Source organism: Sarcophilus harrisii, chromosome 3 (assembly GCF_902635505.1).
Source record: "Sarcophilus harrisii chromosome 3, mSarHar1.11, whole genome shotgun sequence".
Taxonomy (NCBI): Eukaryota; Metazoa; Chordata; class Mammalia; order Dasyuromorphia; family Dasyuridae; genus Sarcophilus; species Sarcophilus harrisii.
The window spans coordinates 233,686,000-233,713,298 of NC_045428.1; the positions used below are offsets into that span (position 1 = coordinate 233,686,000).

At 33.2% G+C, this 27,299-nt stretch overlaps 1 protein-coding gene across 4 annotated transcripts in view; it reads left to right on the forward strand.

Moving 5' to 3' along the window:
• BACH1 (BTB domain and CNC homolog 1) overlaps nt 1-24,640 on the forward strand; it is a 37,678-nt gene extending 13,038 nt beyond the window's left edge. For 2 of the 4 annotated variants that reach the window (XM_031959205.1, XM_023498844.2), the window contains 3 exons: nt 6,400-7,749; nt 10,529-10,735; nt 20,933-21,382. In XM_031959205.1, the coding sequence (XP_031815065.1) occupies nt 6,400-7,749; nt 10,529-10,735; nt 20,933-21,382 (2,007 nt within the window). Of the gene's footprint in view, nt 1-6,399; nt 7,750-10,528; nt 10,736-20,932 lie in introns of all 4 variants that reach the window. The other 2 variants (XM_023498843.2, XM_031959206.1) reach the window with 2 other exon arrangements.
• The last annotated feature ends 2,659 nt before the right edge of the window (nt 24,641-27,299 follow it).

Genomic DNA, 27,299 nt, shown 5'->3' on the forward strand with positions numbered 1-27,299 from the left:
TTATTATAGTAACTATTTCTCTGAATAAACTTATTTCTATTGTTTAGGCTTGTTCTATTGTCCCTTGTTTTTCCTAGCACATTGTTTTGCAAATAGAGCTTAGGATGTGATTAATTGGAACAAGGAATTTCTGTATGATAAGGCTTCTTCCTATGTAACTCATTACCTTTTCTGTAACTTATATTTTTAGAATTGCCTAAAGAAGTGTTGTTAAATTAAATAGAAATGGAGGCTACTAATTCATACATGAAAATCCCAGCAGCTGCATATTGACTTAGTTTTAAAATAGAATATTATTTATGTTTTATTGTATTTTTATTTATTTTATTAACCATTTCCCTCTTATATTTCAGTCTAGTTTGGGTGGAACTTGAGAGTTTTATGGATCACATGAAGCCTATATCACTATGGCTTATAGCACCAAGGAGTTGTGATTTGTTTAGGATCACATAGCTTGTAACTTGTAAATGTTTCAGAGGTAGGCCTTGAAGCCAAGTCTTCCTTAAAGGCTTTTCTTTATCCAGTTTGTCTTCCTGTTTCTCATCTTGTGATTGTAGGTGCTTAATAAATTAAATAGTACACAGGCCATATCCTCAAGGAGATTAAGAATATCACAAGACATGACTGAATTAACTTTTTTGAGTTAAGGTACTTTCCCCAAAAGTTCATTGTTAACATACATAGGTAGATATGTTAAAAAATATAGGTGTAGCACCCTGCTAAAATAATTAGCACATTTTAAGCTAATCATTGAGTTCTATGGCCTTTAGCTTTAGCAAGTTCACTTTAAACAAAAAATGATTAGTTGAGTCTCAGTCTCTCCAAGCCCGCAGGAATTAAAAAGGTCTTCTCATTTAGGTAGTGATTGGGCACTTTGCCTAATTTTATATCTATTTTTAGTTAACTATTGGCCTCTTTATTCTCAAGGTAGAAATCAACTTAGGTTCAGAAATGCTTAGTCTATTGAAAAAACAAATTATATAGAATCTTTGGAAGGGACTTTAGGGAAAGAGCCAGCTTTTTCCAAGAACTTCCCTTAGCCTAGGTCTTCTCTCTTGAGATACTTGTGCCAGTTACCCTTCTTGACATCTGCCATAAGGTTAGTCCTATTTTCTCAAGAGTGTGATGGAATCTTGCAATTGTTCTAAACTCTTTAATAAATATTTTCTCAAATTGATAATTTATGGATGACTCCTGGGGCACAGACAAGTTTTCTTCATAATCTGAACCAAGGGATCCTGTCAAGGCTAAGGCCTGTGTTTCAACTTAATTGGACATCTTAATATTTTAATTACAAAGGGTTGAATAAATCAGTCACCTCACCTTTGATGCTTGTTGTCTCCCAGTCTACTGGAGTATGTTTGGCAAAGTCTATAGTCCCGAATTCTGAGTGGCTTTTTAGTAGCCTGAGGAGATTCTGTATTATCTGTCTTGAATGTCTTTCTAAAAAAAAAATTTTTTTTAAATACTAGAGTCTTAGGAAGAATGGTTATGGCACAATTTGTAAGTTATTTTGGTAACATATTTTATCTTTCCAAAAGAATTTAAACTGCTGTAAACTGTCCTTTAGTTGTGATCCAGAGATAGCTTCTGAGTCTCTTCCCAAGCTAGGAAGAAATAGAACTTCCAGATTCTTTAGTGACTTTTCCTCTTGATGACACCTTTCAACCAATCTAAACTGTGCTGTAATTTAAGCTTTTACATAATAGCATTTACAATGTAGGAAAAATAGATAATTTGCTAACAATAAATTACAAATATTAGCAAATATTAACACTTAAACATTAACAAATATGAAATAATGTAATAAATTAAGCATATTAAAAATACGTTTGTCATGCCAACACAAAGCTAATGTATAAGAGAGGAAAAAAAAACACAGAAGTATGCAGCAATTTTTAAAATGTGCACACTTGAATGTTATTACATTCATTATCATCTGATTTCCCAATTTTATCTGAGACATGGTAAGTCTGGTCATTGGTTGGACAACCCTTTGCTTTTCTGTTTTGATGGATCATAATCCTCATTAAGGAGAAGAGAACAAGTATTTATTAAGTACTGAAAATATATTCCATATATGCTAAGAATATCTCATTTCCTTTTACAACCATCTTGGGAGGTAGATGTTGTTAATCTCTCTTTTACATTTGAGGAAGCTGAGACAGAAAAAGGTAAGGGACTTGGCTAGTGCTATGGTACTAATAAATCTGTGACATTGGGTTTAAACTCAGGCTTTCCTGACTTTGGGCTCAGCACTATGTCCTCTGTACCTTTCTCCACTTGAGCTTAAGAGGGCCCTAGCTGTCTAGAAGTGTTTTGTTTCTGAGGCACAACATATAAAAATTTCAAAACTATCTAAGCAACAGTTCAATGAAAGTTTTAAAATTTTATTTTCTGGTTCATATCTTGAGGATTTGGACTTGTAAACATGTTTTTTTAAAAAATTCATATTTTTCTCTAGATTTGGATCATCTCTATCTGCCATTTTGTATTTGTTCTGGCCCATTGTAAATCTATTGGTTTTTTCACAACCCAAGTTTAAGACTTGGGTTCCAAGTCCATCTTTATCATTTACTAGCTCAGGTAAATCACTTCACTATAGTTACTTTTCTTCATCTGATAATACTTGTGCTAATTTCTAGCATTGAAGGTGATAGATGAATAGTGCCTTGATTGTTTCAATGTGTTAAATAATATTACTCTGTTATAGTCTAATTAATTAGCCTGATGAAAATGATTTTAGTATTAAGGCAGACATGATCTTCAGCAGTTTTTTTACATATGCATCTATATGTGTATGTGTATAAATATATAAAGGCTTCCATATTAAGCTTTTAAAAGCATATTTTGTGAAAAATTTTAGAATGGGGCAAAGATAGAATGTAAGTCTTAGAATTAGAATAATCCATCTGCTTATTCATTCACAGTATTCTTTGAATAAAACATGTAGTGAGATTTTATTTTTGAGGACAAATAATCTTAATTTCACTAATTGTATATCATAATGGCAAAAACTTTTATTGTTTATTGTATATGAATGGGTAAGTCATTTAGGTTCCTTGGTGTCTCAGGTCTTAAGTTAATTTTAATAGCTAGAGCAGTTGACCCTATTGATTGAGATTCATTTTGTAGGGCATTTTAGCAGGGAAAAATAAACTCATAGGTTTTCCTTCTCAGTTTTAACACTAAGTATTAAGGTTGAATAATTTGGCATTTCTTTTAAAAAGCTTAGTATGGAATGGGAAATCTCAGCTTTAATTTGAAATTTGAGTAGTTAGTAACTGTTTGTATTTATCCTTTTATGACTTAGTAGATGTCAGAAATTGTCATTTCAAACTTCACTTTTAAGGTAAACCTGGTGACTAGACTTTCAAGCTCATCTAAGCTAGCCTACGACAAGAAACATATAATCTGTAACTAGGTCCCTACCTTGAGCCTTTGTTTTTTGATAAAATCTGTCAGGACTTTCTCCATCAAGATGCTAGGATTGGGATAGAAACATTGGTATATAGAATCTCAGTCTAAATGTGTTGAATTTAAATTTATAAATAACTACCTCTCTGTTTTGGGAAGATCTTTGTAGGGAATTTTATCAGCCATCTTAAACACATCTAAAATTTTAAATTATCCTTCATGTCAGATAAATGTTGATGTCAGTAGGGCTGGCCTAATAAAAAATCAGTTAAAGCACTGAGATTATATGAATTAATAAATATACATCTCAGTGATAAATAATTTTTAAAAACTTATATTACTACATGGTCTCATGTTGCAAAATTAGAAGTTATAATTTTAATTACTTGGATTTTTAGGTAAATAATATTTTTACCAAAAAAAAAAAGGGGGTAGCCTTTTCTTATTAGAAACATAATACAGCCTAGAGTGCTAGATGATCAGTAAATTTCCTATTTTCTTAAATTCAAATTTGTTCCTTATTTAATTTACCTTTTATTTTATGGAAGAGGAGGTTTCTCATTTATGTCCACCTGTCAGTGTGTCACTGTTTGGATAGAAAACCTTAAAAATATAGTCTACAAATAATTTTTTTTGTTTATTGATATTCATTGTTAATTTTTTTTTTTTTTTTTTAGTTTATAAGTACTTCCAAACATTATGAAACTATCAAGTTTGATTTTCTGAAATGGGTCTCTCCCCAAAGATCAGTGGTCGGGAATATTAGGCTCACAAAATGATTTGCTAAGACAACTGCAGGTAATAATGAGCTGAAAGCTAGGTACAACAACCTCCCACTGCTTGAGTTCTATAAATTGATAATTTTGTGTGGCCCTTAGATGATGATATAAATATTCAAATGGCCCTTGGCAGAAAAAAAGTTTACCACCCCTGCTATAGTTGATAGTTTTCATATTGTGGCTAAAAATATGATCGAAATATATTTATTAGTTTACTGGTTACTAACTCTCAAAGAAAAAAGACACATTTTAAAAATTAATCTGCATTATTAGCATTTTTTTCATCAGTGCTTAAAAGTCTAGATATTTAACAAAAAATAAATAAAGCTCTGATTACTAAGGTATAAATGCTCCCACTGAAAATTTGTAGAACCAGTTTAGCTGCCAAGTAGAACTGCTAATTATTGAAGTTGGCCTTTATTGCATTGCTTTTCTATACAAAACACCCTTATTTCCTCCTCCTGATGGTAGACATCTTTCTCACTTAGAATCTTTGACCCTGAGCTGGTTTAGGCTGATTTCCTAGCTGATTTCCCCATTCTGTTTAGATTAATGGAGATGTATCTAAAGGTGAAATGAGCCTTAATGACTCACTTTGGTGTGCATGTCTAATCGTCCCTTAAGAATGGCAAAATGTTAACACTTGGTTACTATGACTGATGTTCCTGTAGAAAGTGAGTCCTTATGTACAAATCTGCTCTTGGGCCTTATTTCTGCTAACGCTTATTTCTTGTTTTCTGTGGAGAAGTTTTGTGTGTGTGTGTGTGTGTGTGTGTGTGTGTGTGTGTGTGTGTGTGTTTTGCTGAGGCAATTGGGATTAAGTGAATTCCCCAAGGTCACACAGCTAGGAAGTGTTCTGTGTCTGAGGTCATATTTGAACTCAGGTCCTCTTGACTTCAGGACTAGTACTCTATTCACCACAACAACTAGCTATCCTTGTGTGTAATTTTTTAAAGATGAGTAGGTAGAAAGGGACCTGCCCCCAAAAGTTTTTTTATTTGTTTGGCTTTTTTTTTTTTTTAGATATGTGCACTTCATTTTAGCAATTTTATAAAAAACTATTTAGAAGCTTGGCAAGAGAAACCTAGAATTCTAAGTGCATTATGAATTATTCTGATTTCTATTTTGTTTTTTATATACTCTTAATAACTTAAACTTTCCTTGAAAGTAGGGCAGAGAGCTGTGTCCAGAAAGAGGACTATGGAGACTGAATGTGGATCACAACATAATACTTTTGTCTTTTTTGTTATTATTTGCTTGTTTTTTTTCTTTCTCACTTTTTTCCTTTTTGATCTGATTTTTAAATGTGGAAATATGTTTAGAAGAAATAGCACATATTTTACCTATATTGGGTAACCTGCTGTCTAGGGGAGAGGGATTGGAGGTAAGAGAAGGAGAAAAATTTGGAACACAAGTGTACCAATGGTGAATGTTGAAAACTATCTTTGCATATATTTTGAAAATAAGCTATTTAAAAAAAGAAAATGAAAGTACGGCAGGGATTGCTCTTTGATTATGATAATGTTAGCAATAACTTTTTTCCATGTTAAAATTAAGGTGAGACATCTTACAAAATTGTTATTACTATAACAGTTATGATTGGTCCCATCTCACTATTACTTTGCATATTTTAAACTTTCAGCTGATAGGTCCAACCATGTCACCACTTCATTCAAGATACTTCAGTAGTTTCCTTTTGCCTCTAGGTTAAATAGAAATGCCTAACTCCCAATTAAAGTCCTTTACAACCTGGGTCTTTTCTCTTTGCCACCTGACTTCACAGTATTCTATTTCTTTTATTCTTCAATCCAGATACATTGAGTAATTTGTTCTCTCTATATGTGACTTTCATGTCCTTCCTTCATTGTGCCTTCAGTGCCTAGATTTCTTTTCTCTCTAACTTAAGTACATTCTGCCCAGGTTCCTTCATAAATTTCTTCTCTTCCCTACTAACAACTTTAGTTAGTATTCTAGTTCTTCCTCCTACTTAATTACTTTGTATTTACTGATTGGTGTACATGGGTTTCATGCACTACAAACAAGTCCTTAAGGATGAAGGCTTGAATGTTTGGACTTCGTATCCCTCCGTTGCCTAATACATTACATTTAATGATTGAAATGTTTGTTTTTAATTGAATTAAACCTTTTATATAGTATTTTAATTTTGTTTTTTTTGTTTGTTTGTTTGTTTGTTTTTGGACAGGTGACAGTTAAAGGATTTAGTCCTTTAATTCAATTTGCCTATACAGCTGAGCTTATTTTAAATAAAGACAATGTGGATGACGTATACAAATGTGTTGAATTTTTAGGCATGCATAACATTGAAGAATCCTGTTTTCAGTTCCTCAGACTTAAATTTTTGAATTCTACAGCAGACCAGCAAGAATACCCAAACAAAAAATATTTTACATCACATTGTCAGAAAACCAATATTAAAATTTCATTATTGGATCAGGGAGATCCAGAAATAAATGAAGTAGAAGAACTTTTAGAAAATGAACATGTTGAAACTCCTCACTTTAAACTTCATACATGTAAAGAGAATATAAAAATATCACCTCCTCTTCAAGATAGTGCCAATCAAACATATAAATCATGCACAGAAAAGGAAGATGTTCTTGGTTTGCCATCTTTAGGTCCAAAGTACAGGAAATTCCAGAAAGCTTTTGGAACAGATAGAGTTCATATTTTGGAATCCAGTGTTAAAGACAGTCAAACATCTACATTTGTTTCTGTTCAGCCAAATGAATTATCTGAAAATGAAGACATAGAAACCCAAGATTGTACAGATTTACAGATGATTTTAAAACATGAAGACAGTCAAATAGAAATGGATGATGAAGAAGCAAAAGGGAAAAAAAATTCATGTCAGGATTCTGTGGCAAAAGCAGAGGTGACACAATTTACCCCAGATCCTCCTGTGACACCCCAAGGATTTTATTCTCTTTCCCTCTTGCACACATATGAACAATATGGTGACTTGAATCTTACAAGTATGCAAAATGTAACTATGTTACCTGAAGACCCTTTGACTGGTACAGATATGAGAACTGATAAAACAATTACTGAAAATCAAGCTCTACCTTTGAAATCTGCTTCAGGCCAAAGAGATGACCGACCTGTGTCAACAAATGATCGAAGCAGTGTGGAAAGGGAAGTGGCAGAGCACTTAGCAAAAGGTTTCTGGAGTGACCTTTGCAATACAGATACTAATTGTCAAATTCAGCTTTCACCTGCCATAGAAAAAGATTGTTCAGAACCTGTATTTTCACAAAAAAGATCAGAATGTCCCTGGTTAGGTATCAGAATCAGTGAGAGTCCTGAACAGTGTCAAAGAACTTTTACTACATTGAATTCTGTGAGCTGCCCATTTATAAATACTCTTAGTACTGAAGAATGTACAAATAATTTGGAAATAGAAAGTGATGATTTTGTTCCAGAACCACAGCAAGAGCCTTGCCCATATGCATGTGTGATTAGCCTGGAAGATGATTCTGAAACAGATACAGAAGGAGACAGTGAATCTTACTCAGCCAGAGAACAAGAGTGTGAGGTAAGAGGAAATTTACCTACATATGTATATGGGAAGCTATCTGCAAGCCTTTTCTGAAATGTTTATGTCTGGAGTCCTTCATAAAGTAAAGTTCTAGTTATCATATATTCATGCAGCCAAACACTGGACAATCAAAAATTCTCAAATTTGGCATAGAATCTCAAGAAGAAAAACTTTAATGATTATCAGAAATGTGTTTACCTTCAAAAAAGTATACATAATCATTGTCTTCATTGGTTTCTTGATTTAAGGTTCCTGTAAGGTCAGTGACTGTTTTGTTATATTTTCATCTTATCAGGATAGATGGTAGTGAGATTATTATACCCATCCTTTTGGTTTAGATTTTAAATCAACTTGCTTAGCCTTCATCAAATGGTTGAATGATAATAGTGAGTTACCTAAATTGTCCATGACTAGTTGTATGAGAGAAAAAAATGGTCTTTCTACCATAAGATTTTGCTGAACCTCTATGTATATTTTTTATTTCACAATTTTATATCCCTAATTTTTTAAAGCATTTCAGCAACTAGTTTTATTAACACTATGTTTCTTTTTCACTTTATCATCAGTTGATATAGCTAGAATGACATCGTTCTACATTTTCATCTGTGGTAAATCAATGTACATGTGATAATAGCTGTTTGCACATCAACATTACTACCATTGATAACATAAGTTTGAAAGCAACTATTTTTGGGTTGGGTGTGGGGAACAACAGCTCGGTGGTACAGTGGATAGAGTATTGGGCCTGGAATCAGGAAGACCTGAGTTCAAGTCTGTTCTCAGACATTTACTAGATGTAACCCTGGGCAAGTCACTTAACCATCTTTGATTTGGTTTCCTCATTTGTAAAAAGAATGAAAAAGGAAATGGCAAATCATTTCAGTATGTTTACCAAGAAAATCTGATACTTTGCCAGATCTGATACCACTTATCTGAACTGGATGTTTTCACTGACTTTCCCTGACATCTGCAATGCTCTTCCACCCTGTCTAAAATTACACATTTTAAAGTCACATCCAATTCTAAAATCCTACATTCTACAGAAAGCTTTTCCTAATCCCTTTTAATTCTAGTGACTTCCCTCTGTTGATTGTTTTGTTTATTCTGTGCATAGCATGTATGTACATTATTATTCGCATGTTGTCTTCTTCATTAGACTGGGTTTTGTGTTTATTTGTGTACCTACCACTTAACTTTGTGCCTGGCATGCGGTATGAACTTAAAATAAATATTTATCAACTGATAACATTCTGACCTCTCTGTCTTTCTGTTATTGTATTTCTTGTAAAAAAAAATATTGTTAGATTTTGTTTTCTAATCCAGTCTGCTGTTTTCTTACTTTTTGTGGATAAGTCCAGCCCATTCACATTTACAGTTATGATTGTTAATTGTGTTATTTCCTTCTATCTTATTCTCTTTTACTTTTCTCTCCTTTCCCTTCTTTAAGGATTTGTTTTGCTTTTGACTTTCTCTCAATGTTACCTCCTTTTTATTCTTTTTCTTGAAGTTGATTCCTTTTCTATCTGTTTCTCTCTTGGATGAAATGTATTTATGTACACAATTATGTGTATATGCATAGGTATTTTTTCTCCCTTTAACCAGTTCAGATGAGAGAGTCAAATGTCAGTTGTTCTCCACCATATACTCTCTCCTTCTTGTATTTGTGTATTTTATTTGTATATTCCATTTATGTTTGATAATTTTCCCCATTCTTCTTTCCTCTCCCATTTTATTCCTCTTCCTTACCCTTTCCATTTTTCCTTTAAGATCATTAAATCAGGGGCAACTAGGTAAAGCAGTGGCTAGCGCACCAGCCCAAAAGTCAGGAAGACCCGAGTTCAAATCTGGTCTCAGACATTTAACACTTCCCAGCTGTGTGACCCTAGACAAGTCACTTAACCTCAATTGCTTCAGCAAAAAAAAAAGAAAAAAATTAAAACATAAAACAATAACTGTGAGGCCTTTTGTCAAATTTGCCTCCCTCTGCAACCTGTGATGTCAACAGAGTTTTGAAAGGCCACCTGTATTATCTCTCTGTGTAATGTTTATCTTTCTATGCTTCTCTTGTTCCTTGCTTAGTGTACAGCAAGTGCTGGCTAGAACCTCCCTTGTAATGCAGATTTCCTGTTTCCATCCCATCTGATCTATTCAGCCATGGTTATCTTTCAGTCCTTGGTCCTTGGAATGTTTCTCACTCATTATGGTGCACTTCTGGGCAGACCCTATCTTCAGTACTGACCAAACTATCTATCTTCATAAGTTCCCTGGGCTAGAAAATGACTAACCATAACTTTTTCTTAAGTTTCTCAATCAGATTTTGTTCTGGAGCATTTTCTAGGTCTTTCTGGGTGAGGTTTGGTGGGTGAGAAAGGTTGTACTTCTTCCTACTACTTTCACATCTTGACTACACCCCTCTCCCTTTCATTTGTGAATTAAATAAGGGAAGATTTCTTCCTCTGTCCCCGACCCAGAAAACCATCCTTGGAACAAAGAATTTTCTGGAGAGGAAAATAAACAATTTTACAAAACTAATGAACACATCGATTGAGCCTTAGTAGTATATGAAATCTCCTCTAAAGCAGATTAGAACTTTGACATTTTTGGTCGCTATTATTGGAAAAAGTACAGAAATTGGATCTGATGTTCAATATTAGTTCTATAATTGCACTAAATGATTTTAAAAAACTGAATTTTTATTTATAATATCTAATTTAATTTCCAGGATATTCTATTTTTAAAAAAAAAAATAAATCACTGTTAATTCTGTCTGGTTTAGGTTAAACTGCCATTCAATGCACAAAGAATCATTTCACTTTCTCGAAATGATTTTCAATCCATGCTGAAAATGCATAAGTTGACTCCAGAACAGCTGGATTGTATACATGATATTCGAAGACGAAGTAAAAATAGAATTGCTGCACAACGTTGTCGTAAAAGAAAACTTGACTGCATTCAGAATCTTGAGTTAGAAATTGAGAAATTGGTAAGTAAATATTATTTACTATTTTAAATTAATTCAATTATTTTCTTTGAATTACTATATTGATTCCAAAGCCAGATAGATATAAATAATCCAATTCTGTCTTCTGTTTTTCATATTACTGGCTTTTTAAAAAGGGAAAGGAAGGGAACAAACATCTATTTAGAGTCTGATATCTATTCAACATTATGTTAAATGCTTTGCAAATATTTCATTTGATTCTCACCACAACTCTGAAGTAAGTACTTATTATTATCTCCAATTTACAGTTGAATAAAAGAGAATCACATCTAGAAAGTATGTGAGGCTGGTTTTGAATTTGGATCTTCCTTTATTCCAGGCCTATATGTCTAAAACAAAATTTAGTAAATCTTTTGAAAATTTCTTGGATTAAAAATATAAAATTTAAGATTGAAAAGATAAGTGGGGACCAGGTTATTAAAAGCTTTAAATGCCAGAGAAGTTTATGTTCCTGGAAGTAATAGAAAGTCAGTGGAGCACTGAATGACATAGACAGATGTACATGTTAGAAAATCTCTTGGACAGCTATGTGCAGAATTGATTAAACTGTGGAGAGACAGAGACTAGTAGGAAGCCTAAGGAGTTTTCTGAGTGAGAGCTCATGGACAACCTGAACTAGAATTGTGATTGTATAAGTTTACAGAAGGGAATTATATGAGAATTTTTATCAAGTCACAAGATTTGTCAATAAATTTGATATGTTGGGTGGCAGAAATAAAGATGACACCAAAGTTGGGAGGTTGGATGATTGGGAAGAAGATGGTGCTCTCATCCATATTAGGGGAGTTCAGAAGTAGGGAGAAAATCGGGAAGGGAAAAGGAAGATGAGTTCTGTTTTGAACATGTTGAGTTTATCATGTCTTTGGAACATCAGTTTGAACTGAATAAGAGGTAGTCAGAAATGGTGACTAAGGTCAAGAGAGACTTTATTGCTGGGAATCAGTTTCATAAAAATGACTTTTCAGCCCATCAGAGTTAATGAAATCTTCAGATGAAAATGATATATAAAGAAAAGAGAAGAAAGCCCAAAATAGAGATTCAAGAATTAAAGAAGTGTTTTATAATCTTGAAGAAGGACAACTTTTGCTGGCTCTTCTAGGAGTATCAACAGCAGTTAGGAAATAGTAAATTTAAGATATCTTTATTTTGCCACATCAACCTTCTTTTACATGTAATACACTAAGTCAGTTGGAGTCCTTTCTTTGGCTTTAATATTCAGAAGCATTGTGGCTCCAGAGTTGTAGGCCACCATATCAACTTGCTCCTCATCATACTTCATTTCAGCACTGTTATTATATCCACTATCCAAAAAATTTGACAATTCCTTTACTCTCATCTCCAAAATCCTCCCATTGATCTATTCTACTTTTTTTTTTCTTTTAAGACTTATTCTTGCTAATCAGAGTTGCTCTGGTCTCCTGTCCTAATCTGTTCTCACTTCAATCTTCTCACAATTATTTTTATCATTTATTTGTTTTTGACTGGACCCATGATGTGTGTGTAGCTATCTCTTGATGAGAAAGTCCCTTTGCCAGTGCAATTTGGCATCTAGTCTGCAACTTTTATTCTTCCCCTCCCCCTCATTAGTATTTTACTTTCTAGATAAATATAAAGATAGTTTTCAACATTCATTTTTGTAAGACTTTGTATTTCAAATTTTTTTCTCTCTCTTTCTTACTTCTCCCTCCTCAAGATAGCAAGCAATGTGATGTAGCTTAAACATATGTAACTTTCATTCTTAAAAGTGTCTCTTGGAGCACTGAGGTTAAGTGGATTGCCTACAGTCATAGAGTTTGTATATTTTTAATGTCATTTTTTATCTTGCTTTCATTTCCCTTACTCGGCAGTCTGTCACTTTTAACAAAAATTGTAAAAGAATGAGAAGACTTATAAAAATATTTCCCCCAAAAAATTATAAAAATAATTTTTATCCTTTGTTTTTTACAATTTTGAGTTCTAAATTTTCTTCACTCTTCTGTTATCCCTCATTGATAAGACAAGCAATTTAATAAGGGCTATCTATATACAGCCATGCAAAACCTTTCCACATTAGTTATTTTATAAAAACAATTATTATATCTTTATAAAAGAAAACCCAGCCAAATTAACTCCAAGGAAAAATAAAAAGTAAAAAAACTATGCTTCAATCTGCATTTAGATTCCATCAGTTCTTTCTCGGAAGACGGATGGTATTTTTCATAAGTCCTTCAGAATTGTCTTGGATCTTTGTTTTGCTGAGAATAGCTAAATAATTCACAGTTAATCACAACACAATATTGCTGTTGCAAAGTGAAAGTGAGTAGTATCAGGAGAACATTGTATCATTTCATATTAAATCTTTCCAGGTTTTTCTGAAAGCATCCTACTCATCACTTCTTACATTACAAAAATATTTTATTGCATCTTAAAACACCAGTTCAGCCATTTCCAAATTGTTGGGCATTCCCTCAATTTCCAGTTCTTTGCCATCAAAAACTGCTGTAAATATTTTTATATGTATTGGGCCTTTTTTTTTAAAAAAAAAAAAACAAAAAAACAAAAACAAAACTTAAAAAAAAGACTCTTTGGGATACAGATCTAATAGAGGTATTGCTAGGTCAAAAAAGTGGCATGTAATTGGGTTTTTCATAATTACGTCCAACATTTGTAATTTTCCTTTTCTGTTATATTAGGCAATCTAATAGGTATGGGTTACTTTAATTTGTATTTCTCTAATCAAGAGTCATTTAGAGCCTTTTTTTTCACTATAGACAACTTTGATTTTTTTTTCTTCTGAGAACTTCCTGTTTATACTCTTTGGCCATTTATTAATTGGGGAATGACTTATAATCTTACACATTTGATTTGGCTGATTATATATTTGAGCGATAAGATCAGAAAAACTTGTAAAAAAAATTTCACAGTCTTCTGCTTTTCTTCTAATCTTGGCTGTATTAGTTTTGTTTGTGTACAAATTTGTGAATTTAATGTAATCAAGATTATCTATTTTACATTTCATAATTTTCTCTATCTCTTGTTTGGTCATAAATTCTTCAGTTATCTATAGATCTTATAGGTAAACTATTCTGTACTCCTTTAATTTGCTTGTGGTATCACCATTTATTTTTAAATCATGTACCCATTTTGACCTTATCTTGGTATATAATATGAGATATTGGTTTATACCTTTTGTTGCTGTTCTACTTTCTGCCAAATTGCTTTTCAGTTTTTCCAGGAGTTTTTGTGAAATTGTGAGTTCTTATCCCAAAAACTGGGGTCTTTGGGATTATTAAATCCTAGATTATTATGGTCTTTTACTAGTGTGTCTTATATACCTAATCTATTCCACTGATCCACCCACCATTCTATTCAGATTATTTTAATTATTACCACTTTGTAATGCAGTTTGAGAATTTGGTAGGCTACCTTACTTCACATTTTTTTTCCCCATTAATTCCTTGTGTGTATTTTTTTTTGGAGAGGCAATTGGAGTTAAATATGACTTGTCTAGGATCGATCATACAGCTAGTAAATGTTAAATGTCTGAGATTAGATTTGAACTCAGGTCCTCCTGACTTCAAAATTGGTATTCTAGCTTCTGTACCATCTAGCTCCAATTCTTTTGATATTCTTGATCTTTTGTTCTTCCAAATGAATTTTGTTATTATTTTTTCTAGCTCTATAAAATCATTTTTTGGTAGATTGGCATGTCACTGAATATCTTATTTTGGTAGAATTGTCATTTTTATTGTATTGGCTTGCTCTACCCATGAATAATTGCTATTTTTCCAATTGTTTAGATCTGACCTTTTTTGTGTGAAAAGTGTTTTGTAATTGTCTTCATGAAGTTCCTGAGTTTGTTTTAGCAAATAGATTCCCAAGAATTATATATTGTCTACAGTTATTTTAAATGGAATTTCTCTTTCTGTCTAATCGCTACTAGACTTTATTGATAATATATAGAAATATTAATTATTTGTTTGGGTTTATTTTATACACTGCAACTTTAAGTTTGTTCACTATTTCAACTAGTATTTTAGTTGATTCTCCAAGCATATTGTTATATCATCTGCAAAGAGTGATAGTTTTATTTACTCATTGCTTATTCTAATCCTTTTAATTTCTTTTTCTATCCTTATTCTCATAACTAGCATTTTTAGTTAAGTATTAAACAATAGTGGGGATAATTGACTTCCTTCTTTCATCCCTGTTATTATTGAGAAGGCTTCTATCTTATCTCCGTTTAATAATACTTGATGTTGTATTTATTTAAACACATTTATTTAAATGTAAAAAATACATTTAAATAAATCTATTTAGATAGTACTTACCTTTTAAGGAAAGTTCTATTCATTCCTGTGTTTTCTAGAGTTGTTAATAGGAATGATTGTTATATTTTGTCAAAAGTTTTTCTTTACATCTTGAGATACGGTTTTTGCTGGATTTGTCATTGAATTGGTTAATTATACTGCTTGTTTTCCTAATATTGAACCAGCTGTGCATTCCTGGTGTAAATCCCACCTATGTAATAATCCTTGTTATATATTGCTATAACGTATTCACTAGTATTCTCCCTCCTGTCCTTTTTCTCTCTCCTTCCCTCCCCCCACCCTCCTCTCTCTTTCTTTCGAGACAATTGGGGTTTGAACTCAGATCCTCTTGACTCCATGGCTAATGCTTTCTCTACCATACTATCTGTCTGGTTCCTTTACTAAATTGTTGACTCTTTTATCATGATTTTCTTACATATCTCTCATTTCTTTCCCCTGTTTTTCCTCTACCTTTCTTATTTGATTTTTATAACGCTTTTTGAGCTCTTCCATGAAATCTTTTTTGGACCTCAGAACAGTTCACATTTGTCTTTGAGGCTTTGCCTGTTGCCATTTTGATTTTGTTGTCTTTTTCTGAATTTGTGTTTTAATCTTCCTTGTCATCATAGTAACATTCTTTGGTCAGGTTTTTTGTTGTTGTTGTTGTTGTTCCTGTTGCTTGTTGTTTCCCTGCCTATTCTTGATTTTTAATTTTTAATGTTAAAATTGGACTCTACTCCCAAAGGCCAGTGATCAGAGCTTCAGGTTTTTTGTTGTTGTTGTTTTGTTTGTTTGTTTTTTTCAGAGCTAGTTCAAGGGAGCTATAAGTTTTTACTTCTTCCAAGATAGTGTGATTTAAGCAAAGGTGTGATCCCTGTATTTTGGTCTGTGAATGGCCACAGAACTGTTTTCTTCCCTGGAACTGAGGAGTTCCCCTTCCCCTGTGGCTGGATGCTCTGCTGTATTCCTCCTTTCTCTGGGACTGAACTCCAGATCTCCATATGGATAGTACAACATAATCCTCCACTCTGTGCTGCCTAAAGGTCCCCTGTAATCTCTTTCTAACCAGTTGTCCAACCTTCTTATTGTCTGTGAGCAATAAGTTCCAGCAGTACAGATTCAGTTTTCCCCAAGTCCTAGTACTGGCTAGTACCAAGGCTCAGGACCTTTTTGCTGGCTTGTATGACTTTATTAGAACAGAGGAAACCTCCTTAGCATGTTTCTTCAGCTACTTTACTTTTCTTATTTAGGTATCCTTTTTTTAGGAATCTTGGAGAAAAAAAATCACACAGCTTTTCTAGATCAGATTTTACTTCTAGGATTAATATCTGCAATGTCAACTTATTTTACTTGTTAATTTAGCATATTAGTTTAGTCTTTCTGTACTCCTCCCATTGGGTATAATTCTGGCTCATCTATCTCCCCTATGTCAGAATGTAAGCTTTCTAAATTTGACTTTATCTTTTCTCCTGATATTTCTCTTTGGTTTTTTTGTTTTTGCTTTTTTTCCCCTTTTTTTATCCTTAGTGTTTTGTGGAATGTTTAGCGCTCAGGAAAGGCTTTTTTGTAGAGAGTATACCTTCTTTTGACCTTTTACCCCATCAAGATTAGTCCTAGGGATAGAGAACAGACTTTTTATTGTGAGTGGAAGAAGGAGCCCAAACCCTAGCCCATCATTTTTCTCTCTTATTCTCTCTACACTCTCTGTAGTCTTCTGAATGTCAGCTGAAAAAGGAGCTGGAGTTTAGGGAATTAGACACTAGTTGAGAAGTAGCCTGATTCATCTGTTCCCTTGCTGTCCAGGAGATCTAGAGAGAAAGGGGTAAAGAGGAGAAGGAGGTTGATAATTCTATTAATTCCACTGACCTGGGTGGCATGTGCTGGCTTTCCTTTTGTATTGTTTGCCTTTGGAATGCATGTTTTGCTCTTCAGCCTTCCTCATCCTTTATTTCAGAATGCTATCCTCTATCCCTAAGAATTAGTTTCACCTTCCTCCCTCTGTTCATATTATATTTTTGAAAACATTTTTTTTGGTTTTGTCTTTTCAACAGTTCTAATATTCTCTGGCTGCCAGACACTCAGCTTTGCAGGTTTATGGGATTCCTATGTTCATCTTCCTTTAATAACCCTTCCCCATCTAACCTTCTCATCCTCCTCAAATCTTTACAAGAGTTTGGGGGGAGGAGATAGGAAAAGATGGTAGACACTATACGTATTTATGCTGTGAAAATCCACTTGGCTTTTTTCCCCCAAGGCCTACCTCTTATGCAGTTCTTAGAGGGCAGGGAGAGAGAAAGGAAATAAAGTTAAGATAGTTTGTTTTTAATTGGATTTCTTGATGATTATTCTGGGTGAACTTTTAGGGTTTTAATGATTTAGATATGTGGGCAAGGGTGGTCTGCCTGTCTCTATAGTAGGGAACACTACAGGTTGTTTAGGTATCAACCTTGGCCAGAAGTTAAACTGGTCTTTTCAAAGGAACTGTTGATTCTGAAAATTGGGAAATGGAAAAAGGCAACTTGTTGACCTTGATTATAATAATTTCCTCTAAAAGCTTAACCTATGTAAAACAATCACTCTAACAAGGAGATCAAAGAACCTAGAAATCACCATAGCTAGCAAACACTTGATCCCCTTGTCAAATGGAGAGAGTTGGAAGCTCAGGGTAATTAATGCCTTATTAAAATATAGATTAATTATTTTTTGAGACAATACAAAGAGAGTAGAAGGTTAGGATCAACATCCTTTAAAACAGAAATTTTAAAAAGATGGAAATAAGGACTGTAATCTCAAAAACACTAGAGAATGAAATTTGTATGGGTCACAAAGACAGTTGAAATGCAACATATTGGAATATATCAATAATAATCTGTTTTCATCAATAGCAATAGCAGAGCAATCAGATTCAGATTCTAATACTTGGGTTTCTGAAGTACTATGTAGAAGTAGAAATGGTATTCTGGAGAGTAAAGTTAGTATGACAATTAGAAAAAGACTACACAAATGAAATCCATATTGGATGAAAAACAGTATAAAACTTTGAGGGATTGCTGCATAAAATAATCTGAGAACTCACTATAATGTGGTACATGCCTATAGTCCTTGCATCAGGGAAACTGAATCTGGTAAATCTCTTGCACGGGAATTGTGAGCTACAGTAGGCTAAGCCAATCATGTTAACTCTGGCATGAATATGGTAAGCCTCTGGTATTGAAAGGCCACAGGTTTCATGAGGAGAGGTAAACTGGTCTAGGTTGTAAATGGAGCAGGTAAAAAGCTTGTGTGTCAATTAATAATGAGATTTGATTCAGGCATGGCCTCTAAACTTCCAGTCTGGGCAAGACAGAGAGATATTGTAGTAATAATCCACATTATCTTATTTGAGCCTCACAATCCTAGGAAAGCAGGTGCTTTCTTATATTATTCTTATTTTAACAGATGAGGAGACTGAAGCAAATGGGTTAAATGACTTATCCAGGATCACACAAGCAATGTGTCTGAGGCTAGAGTTGAACTTGGGTTTTCCTAACTCCAGGTCCTGTTCTCTTTCTGCTGCTCTACCTAGCTGCCTTAGTTTGAACCTGGATTAATAAAACAAAACCACACAAAAACACTCAGCCAAGATCATCTTATCAATACGTTGGCAAACCATGACTTTAGAGAACTGATGGAGAAGGGTGGCTTCTGCTTCTTGTTAGAGTAATGAAAGACTTGATTCCCTAAATTTGTTGTGAAATGAAACATAAATTGCCAAAATGCCCAATGTGTTGATTTATTGAAGCATTCTGTTATGGAGTGGGGTAGAAAGCAATAATGGAATCATTAGGAAGTCGTAATAATGTAGTTATAATATTTCCAAATGCAAGTTATTTTAGACAATAGAACATACTAGCAGAATGGGGGGGAAATATTGATATTAATATTCTTATTCAGTAGACAGAAAGCATCTACTATTTGGAAAATACTGAGAATTGCTTGTATACAGAGAAAAAAAGGATACTCCATTTGCTTTTTGAGAGTTAGAGTTGGAAGGTTACCATTAGATAGAATCAGATTAGAGAATACAACATACATGTTGATAAATAAATGTATAATAATTTTTCTATACTATTAATAGTATAAAAATTATTTCCAGAGGGAGAAAGCAATAGTTATAGCTCAAGAAAGCCCTCTTATAGGAGTTGGTATCTGATCTGTGAAGATAGGAATTTTTTAAATGGAGATGAGGAAGACATGCATTCAGGGCAAGGGCACAAGATAGAATGTTATATTTGGAGAATAGGAAGCCAGTTTGACTGGTGTGAGAGACTGTTTATGAGTGTTTCTACCTCCTCTTGAAATATGAGGTAGGCTTGTTTTTTCACTTATTGTCTAGAGAGCTATTCCTGAGACTCGATTGGCCCAGAGGCTTAGTGTTCAAATAGTAGTTTCTGGCCATATCAGTCTGGCTTTCTAGTCACAAGAAGGTCTACCTATATGAATTGTGTCCTTCAAATTCAGACTTGATCCCCTAAAGCACCCTGAGATCATAAAAGCTACCATCCCTGCCATGGTGACTATGTATAGTCAGTATAGAGGTGAGGTAGGTCATCCATCCCAAGCCACATACCAGATTATCCTTATTGTGTTATGCCTGAATCAGACTTGCCTTTCACTAATGAATGGAAGTGGGTGGAGTGGGAAGAGTTGAACAATGTGGCGTAAGAATGTAGGAGTTAGGTGGGAGTAGGTGGCTTTTGTATTTTCCTTTATAGTTGATGGTGGTGGTAATAATAATAATATTTTATGTGGTGTTTCAAATTTGCAAAGCACTTTACAATATCATTTCCTCCTTGGGATTTAAGTGCTAAGGATTTAAGTGCTACTCGTTTTATAGATGAGGAAACTGAGACAGATTGTATAAGGTCACAAAATAAGAGTCTGAGGCTGGATTTGAACTTAAGTGCAACACTGTTTGTGGTGCCACCTAGTTGTCTCAGTTGAAACCCATTGGAGAATTTTCAGAATTGTCTATTATGATCAGACCTTTGTTTTTGGGATATCAGTTTAGCATTTATGTAGAAGACAAATTGAAAGTAGAAAGACCAATTAGGAGACTATTGAAATTGTCCACATAAAATATGTGGGACCCAAGCTAGAGGTTGTATATGGAAAGTGAAATTAACTAATAGGAGAGATAAAGAAATAGAATCAACTAAGCTTGACAACCAAAATGTCTAAGAAAACATTAATGGTTATCATCCTTTATGTCTACTTTCTCATCTTTATTTAACATTTGTGATAAGGGATTGGTATTACATACATATTATATACTCAATGAAAATATGAAAAAAAGCAGGCAGATTTTCACAAATGATTCCCATACTACCCCTTTATTGTCACACAATATTTGATGTGGTAAAACAAAATAGGCTCTAATATTTTCTTCCCTCGTAAGGAGTCTCTCATACATATTCAAGATAATACAAAATATTATCCACAACCACAAGAATTTTGTTTGAATGTTCAAAAGAACAAGTTGTATAATTAATGCTATCATAGAAGGTGTCATCCACACAATCCAAATGGGAAATTTCCTTCATATTATTATAATAATGCACAACTATATTATCCAGTCAATCCTGAGTCATCAAGAAATTACATGAAATTAGGAAATTGAGATCAGGAAAGGCTGTCATATCTTTTCAAGCAAATTTTCTCAACAGTTTCAAAATTTTGGTGTTCAAAAAGGTAACAGTTATTTAGAGAGTCTAGCATATGAAATTTCGATCATTCCTCAGTATTTAAATGAGACAATGAGACATTTATACATTTAATTTTTCTAATAAGTGTTGTTTTATGTTACTAAGGCAGAAAAAACCATGGATTTTTTTTTTTCTTTTCTATACAGCAAAAGGAGAAGGAGAGTTTATTAAAAGAAAGAGATCATATTTTATCAACACTGGGTGAAACAAAGCAGAACCTAACTGGACTTTGCCAGCAGGTATGCAAAGAAGCAGCTTTAAGTCATGAACAAATCCAGATACTTGCAAAGTACTCTGCCTCAGATTGCCCACTTACCTTGTTAATTTCCGAAAAAGAAAAACTTACTCCTGACTCTAAACCTGTGCTCCCATCATGTATGGATTTACCTCATGGACTTCCAAATATTCCATTGGCCACAGAACAAAGTTCTCCTTATCCTTGTGTAAGAGAAACAAATGATTCACTACAGGAACAGCAGCAAGACTCATATCAGAACTCTCCACGAACTTCATCACTGCTTGTAAGACAGTGTTATCAAAGTGACGGCATCACAGATTTCTGTCAGGTGACTGGTAAATGCACTGCTGATGATTGAAGCTATATTTGATTTTCTTTCTGCCACTTACTTTTATAATCAAGTGTTTTTATGTTAACATGAAACTCTAACATAGGTTCCATACATTGGTTTCTGAGTGAGTTTGTTGTTAAGCATGTTTCTATTAAGTTGATATTATTATCCCTATGACCTTCAGGAGAAAACCACAGATATGTTTTATCAGAAAACTTTTTGAATTGGATGAAAAATTACATTTAAGAATATGGCAAATCTTTTAAAATCACATATGAAGATAGTTGTTAATACTGTCCTCTATTTTAAGTAAAACTTGAAGTGAAAGTCTAATTCAGTTTGAGAAAGTCTGGCACCTTTTTTTTTTTCCAAATTTAAAAATATTTCAAATCATCAGCAAACATTAAATGCCTACTGTGTTCTAGGCAATGTGCTAAATTCTGGAAATACAAGGGAGGGAAAAGGCAATTCATGCCCTCAAGAAGTTTACAGTCTACTGGAAAGATAACATGCAAACAACTATGTACAAATAAGATACAACTATGTTTTGGGTAACTTTGGAAGGAACACACTAGTGTTGAGGAGTAGTAGAAAAGGCTTCTTGAAGAAAGTAGCATTTTTATCTGAGACTAATCTAAGGAAGGTAGGAGGAGGAGATGAAACAGAAGAAAATTCTAAGCTTGAGGCAGTAGCCAATGAAAATTCAGAGAATCTGTGAGATAAGAGTATCTTGTGTGAGAAACAAAATAGGAAGGAGGCCAATATCACAGAATCAAAGAATATGTGAAGGGAAAGTAAGGACACTTGTAAATTTTTAAATCCTACATATTTTTAAATTTAATATTTAAAAAAAAAAAACCTTTCCCCCTCCTATAAATAAATAGATGGAAGAATGCCTATTTTAGGGAAAACTTGGCAGATGGGGTAGAGGCCTCTCAATTTGAGCACATTAGGAAATATACTTTTCTATGAATTAAGAATGACATTCTATTAAACATATTTCTGCTAACATAGAAAAGCTAAATAGTTAAGTAAAATATTAATTTATTAACAACCAAGTTATGAATCTTTTGGGGCATATTACATGACACCACTACTGAGATACATTTTCACGTTTGAGGTTTAAAGTTTTCCCCTGAATTAAATTATTACAAGTTTTTCATTTTTACTGATAAAGAGAACCAAAAAGGGGAAGGGAATTTGCAAGAATTCCCCAGACATGTCTTCATCAACAAACATTTATTAAACAACATGTTTTCCTGGCATTCTAGGACATATTTGTTGAAAAGCACTAATCAGTAAAGCACTAAAAATTTGAATAGCATGAAACTTAATTAAATTTCATAGAAAATTAAAATTTCTGAATAGGGTTGTATCCACTTGCCATAGTACAAAGGCACAAGCAGATACCTTAACCTGAATGTTTTTATAAAGTTCTATATTTTAATTTGGTGGGTAAAGTGTTTTTAAATTTTTTGGCAAAGATTTAGTTACTAAGGTATTGCATTGAAAAGCTAACCACAATGAGCTAATCCTTGGAGTGACTGATTCCATTATTGGATTTATCTTATATCCTTAAAATGATTTATCATGAAAAATATTTAGTAGGCCTGAGAAATAAATTCATAGTGTATTGAATGACCATAAAAATCCACTTGCTATATTTTATATTGGGACCAATCTTAATATTTGGAAATTTAAAAATTTTTAATTTTCTCCACCTTTTTGATGTGGGAAAATTCTCTAGCATTTTAATCCTTATAAGTTATAGATGATGTAACAAGGTAAATTAGGTTTTGGTTTATTCTCTATAGGCTTGGGAAAAAACATTTGAAATGATCTGGAAAAATAGCATTTTTATAATTATAAATCACATTTTTAGATTAAAACAAAATTGTATATAAATGATTTCATGTAGTCATTTCTTTTTATTTCATTCTTGATTTTTCAGCTTTGTACAATAGTGTAAACTTTTTTTCCAATTTGCAAAATATCAACACTTATGTAAGCCAGTGGCTAGAATCTTTGATTCCCTACCTCATTATACACATAAATAGTTTTCATATCAGCATGTGTATATGCAAAAATGTCAAATGATCTGCTCTTATTGCTACTGTATTAGCAGGTTATTCAGTATTTTATGACAAAGCCTCATTATCACCAGGATTAAAAAATAATTTCATAGCACTAGGTTTTAAGTCTGCATATTCAGATATGTAACTAAACCAGCCTGAGGAATCCTTTTCTAAGTTTTGGCCAATAATTAAAATGTTTATTTCTTGATATTGAATATTATTCCTTATAACCAGCATGAATACAAATAACTACACTACCTCATATGCAAGTGATTGTCAAGTTATAAAACAGATGTGCAGAGAATATTTTAAAGAATTTTTAAACATTTTTGCTTTTCCCCTTCATGAGGTGGGGAAGTTTTTATTCTGTATATTGCATAGATTATGCACGCAACAGAATGACAGTATAATACAACAGATACCTTGACCAGCATTTGCAGTTCTTCACAATTTGTTAGGGTTATATTCATTGTATATGATATGCAAAATCATTTGTCTTATCCTTCTGTACTTTGCCCAGTGTTTCATGCATTATGTAATTTTCTGAAAACAATTACATTAAACATAGTCTTAATTTGTATTACATTTTTTTCAGACTTTTAAAAAATCATTTTAATACTAATGGCAAAACTATGGGCTACTCAGAACTAATGTGAATACTATTTCTGTGCTAAATATTTTTTTTATTTTTAAAAACATTTGTTAAAGATTAATGTTTAATCATCTACATATTAGTAATTAGAAACATTTAATTCAGTAAGAATAAAGATTGCATGTAGATTCTGAGTTATGTTATCAATTTGGAGGAAGACATGGCAATATTATAAATTCTCAGGTGAACTTTTTTAGTCATTAAACATGTATTTTAAGTGTTAATGCATGTAATAAACCATATTTTGAAACTTTTGGGGTGAAATATAAACTTAGCCATAACAATTAAAAAATTGGTATACGGATTGTAAAATCTGAAATAATAATGTCTTTGTATCTTTTATCATCTTTTTAATGTAACAAAATCATTATCCTTCCTAATAAGGCAAGATCTTGTTAAAGTTATAATTCTGTAATATTTAAGTTGCACCTTTTTTATCATGCTAATTTTTAATCCCATGTTGGTTAAAAATAGCCAAACCACAAGGCATTACTTTCTTTGCTCCTTGGTAATAAATTTGCTGTTGAATAAATACCCTAAAATTTATTTAACAATTAATATTGTTAATGTTTTGTTTATTTGTGTGTTGTGGAAACTTACAAATCTTAAGACTTTTGTTAAGATAGTGAAACTGGTATGCGTTTTATGTGAACATAAATATTAGTAAATTTTCTTGTGAAACAGGATTGAATATTTGTGCCAGTTTTTCAGATTGGCTAGACCTAGGCAAGCATAGATTTTTAACCTTTGCCTTAAAAAACAAATTGCTGATTCCAATCTTTCCTTTAGGAAAGTTGTATTCTCTAAAACTCCACTTTAAGGCAAGATTATGTATCTGGTAAATCAAACAACTGTTTACATTTCCCTTAGTTTAACTCTGCTTTCTCTCTCTCTCTCTCTTTTTTTTCCTTTTTAATAATAGCTTTTAATTTTCAAAATACATGCAGAAATAGTTTTCAACATTCATCTTTGCAAAACCTTGAATTCCAAATTTTTCTCCTTCCCTTCCCCGCACCCTCACCCCTAGACAGCAAATAATCCAATATAGGTTAAACATGTGCAATTCTTCTAAACATATTTCCACATTTATCATGCTGCAGAAGAAAAAACAGATTTAGAAATGGAAAAAAAAATGAGAAAGGAAAAAAAGCAAGTAAGCAACAATTAAAAAAAAAAGTGAAAATACTATCTTGTGATCCACGTTTAGTCCCCATAGACTTTTTCTGGAAGCAGATGGCTCTCTCCATCATAAGTCTACTGGAATGGCCTAAATCACCTCATTGTTGAAAAGAGTCAAGTCTCTCACAGCTGATCATCATATAATCTTGTTGCCTTCTCTTGGTTCTACTCACTTCACTTAGCATCATTAACTCTTCTTTTAAAAAAAAAATGTTTTATTTGTGTGTTTGTTTCTTAGGTTATCATAGTATTCTGTGTATTCTATGGATAGGAAAAAAAAAAGGTCAGCACAACTGATAGAATGAAAACATGTGTTCGGTGTATAACATCTTTGGACTTCCCATCTCCACAAAGTAATAGGCTTTTCATTTGATTTTCATAATTTGGTTGCATTTGTTTTTTATTTTTTTGGTGTGTCATTCTTTCCACTTATATTGCTGTAGTTACTGTGTATTGTATTTTCTTGGCTCTGCTTATTTCACTCTGGTTCAGTTCATATAGCTCTTTCCATGCTTCTCTGTATTTATCACACACACACTCAGTCCTCTTTATCCCTCTGCTCCCTATCATTTCTTCCCCCCCTTCCTGTATTATAATATAGTCTCATAAAGAAAGCATTCATCTATGGGGAGGCTGTCTCCAAGTTCCATCTATAATCCCCTCTGCCTCTTCAATATTTGGTATTTTCAATCTCCTCCTTCCCCTCAATCCTTTCCTCCACTCAGTTTTTCCCCCTCTTCCCTTATGATTGTAGTTTCTTTGAAAATAAGAGTTCAAAATGGCTTAGCCTCCTTACACACTAGGCAATTTGCAGTTCACCAGACTAGATCTCTGCCCCAAGTGACTTTTAGGTGGTCAGAAATGATTCCAACGGGATGTTGTGCTTTTTTTTCTTAGGCTTGGTGGACTGCTACAGTCTTTGCCCACAAACTGTCTTGAATCAATGATCTATTCAATTTCCTCTGTCCTCCCTACCACCAGCAGTTTAAGTATTGATACTTCTGGATTGTAGTTCCTATCATGTTTAAACTTTTAATGGTCTGTGGCCAAGCTGACTATGGAGGGTTCAGCAAACTTTTGCAACCTATGGCCAGGGTCTGTCTCCACAGCACTAGAAAGAGGGATGGGGCATCTAGATGCAGGGGTAAGTTTTGATCTATGCTTATGTGGTGTCCTTGAGTCTGCTATTCAACCTTGTAGCTGATAAAGTGAGAACTGTAGGAGAAATGCTCAGGTTTAGTGAATACCCAGTTCCTGGGTATGGGAGTTTTTTTGGTTTATTTTTTTTTAGTCTCCTTTTGAATTCTGGTGTCCTATACCATGAGAACAGCTATAGTTGCTTTAAATGTGGTGAGTTATTTCTGTTTTGGAGAGCTTTGAGTGGTTGTGGGAATTAGAGAAAATGTTTTAGTCTGCCATCTTGTTACATGACCAATTCAATTTGAATATGTGTATTAGTTTAAATCCTGGGAATTGATGGGTTTTGTGTTCTCATTTTGGACTTGTTGTAAAAACAGGTAGTGATTTTTGTTTTTGTTTTATGACCAAAATTTTGAAATATCCACTAATTCACAAACAACTTGGAGTCAGATCTATCCAGCTTAACCAATAATTGAGTGTTCATGTGAAAATGTTTGCTAGTTGGTTATAAACATAAGAAGTGTTGACTTTACAGTGTCTACTTTGGAGGAAAGTGGCAGAAGGAAGGACACTAATATGAAACAAGAATAATACACATACTAAATCCTATTAAGCAGGCACAAAGTGCTCTAGGAAGAACACATCTAGTAGGATTTAGAATTTGAATGATGGATAGGATTTAAATGGGAGTGGCTTAGGCAATTATAGGGATAGAGAACAGCATGAAGAAAAATTCAAAAGTGGGCAAATGGGGGTATTCTTAAGGACCAACAAAAGGTTAAGTTTCATTGGATCCTAAGGAACATATTAAGGAGTCATTATGAGATAAGACTGAATGTTGTAAAGTACATTCAATGCCTAGTTGAGGAATTGAAATTTTGGTAGGTGATAACAGCTC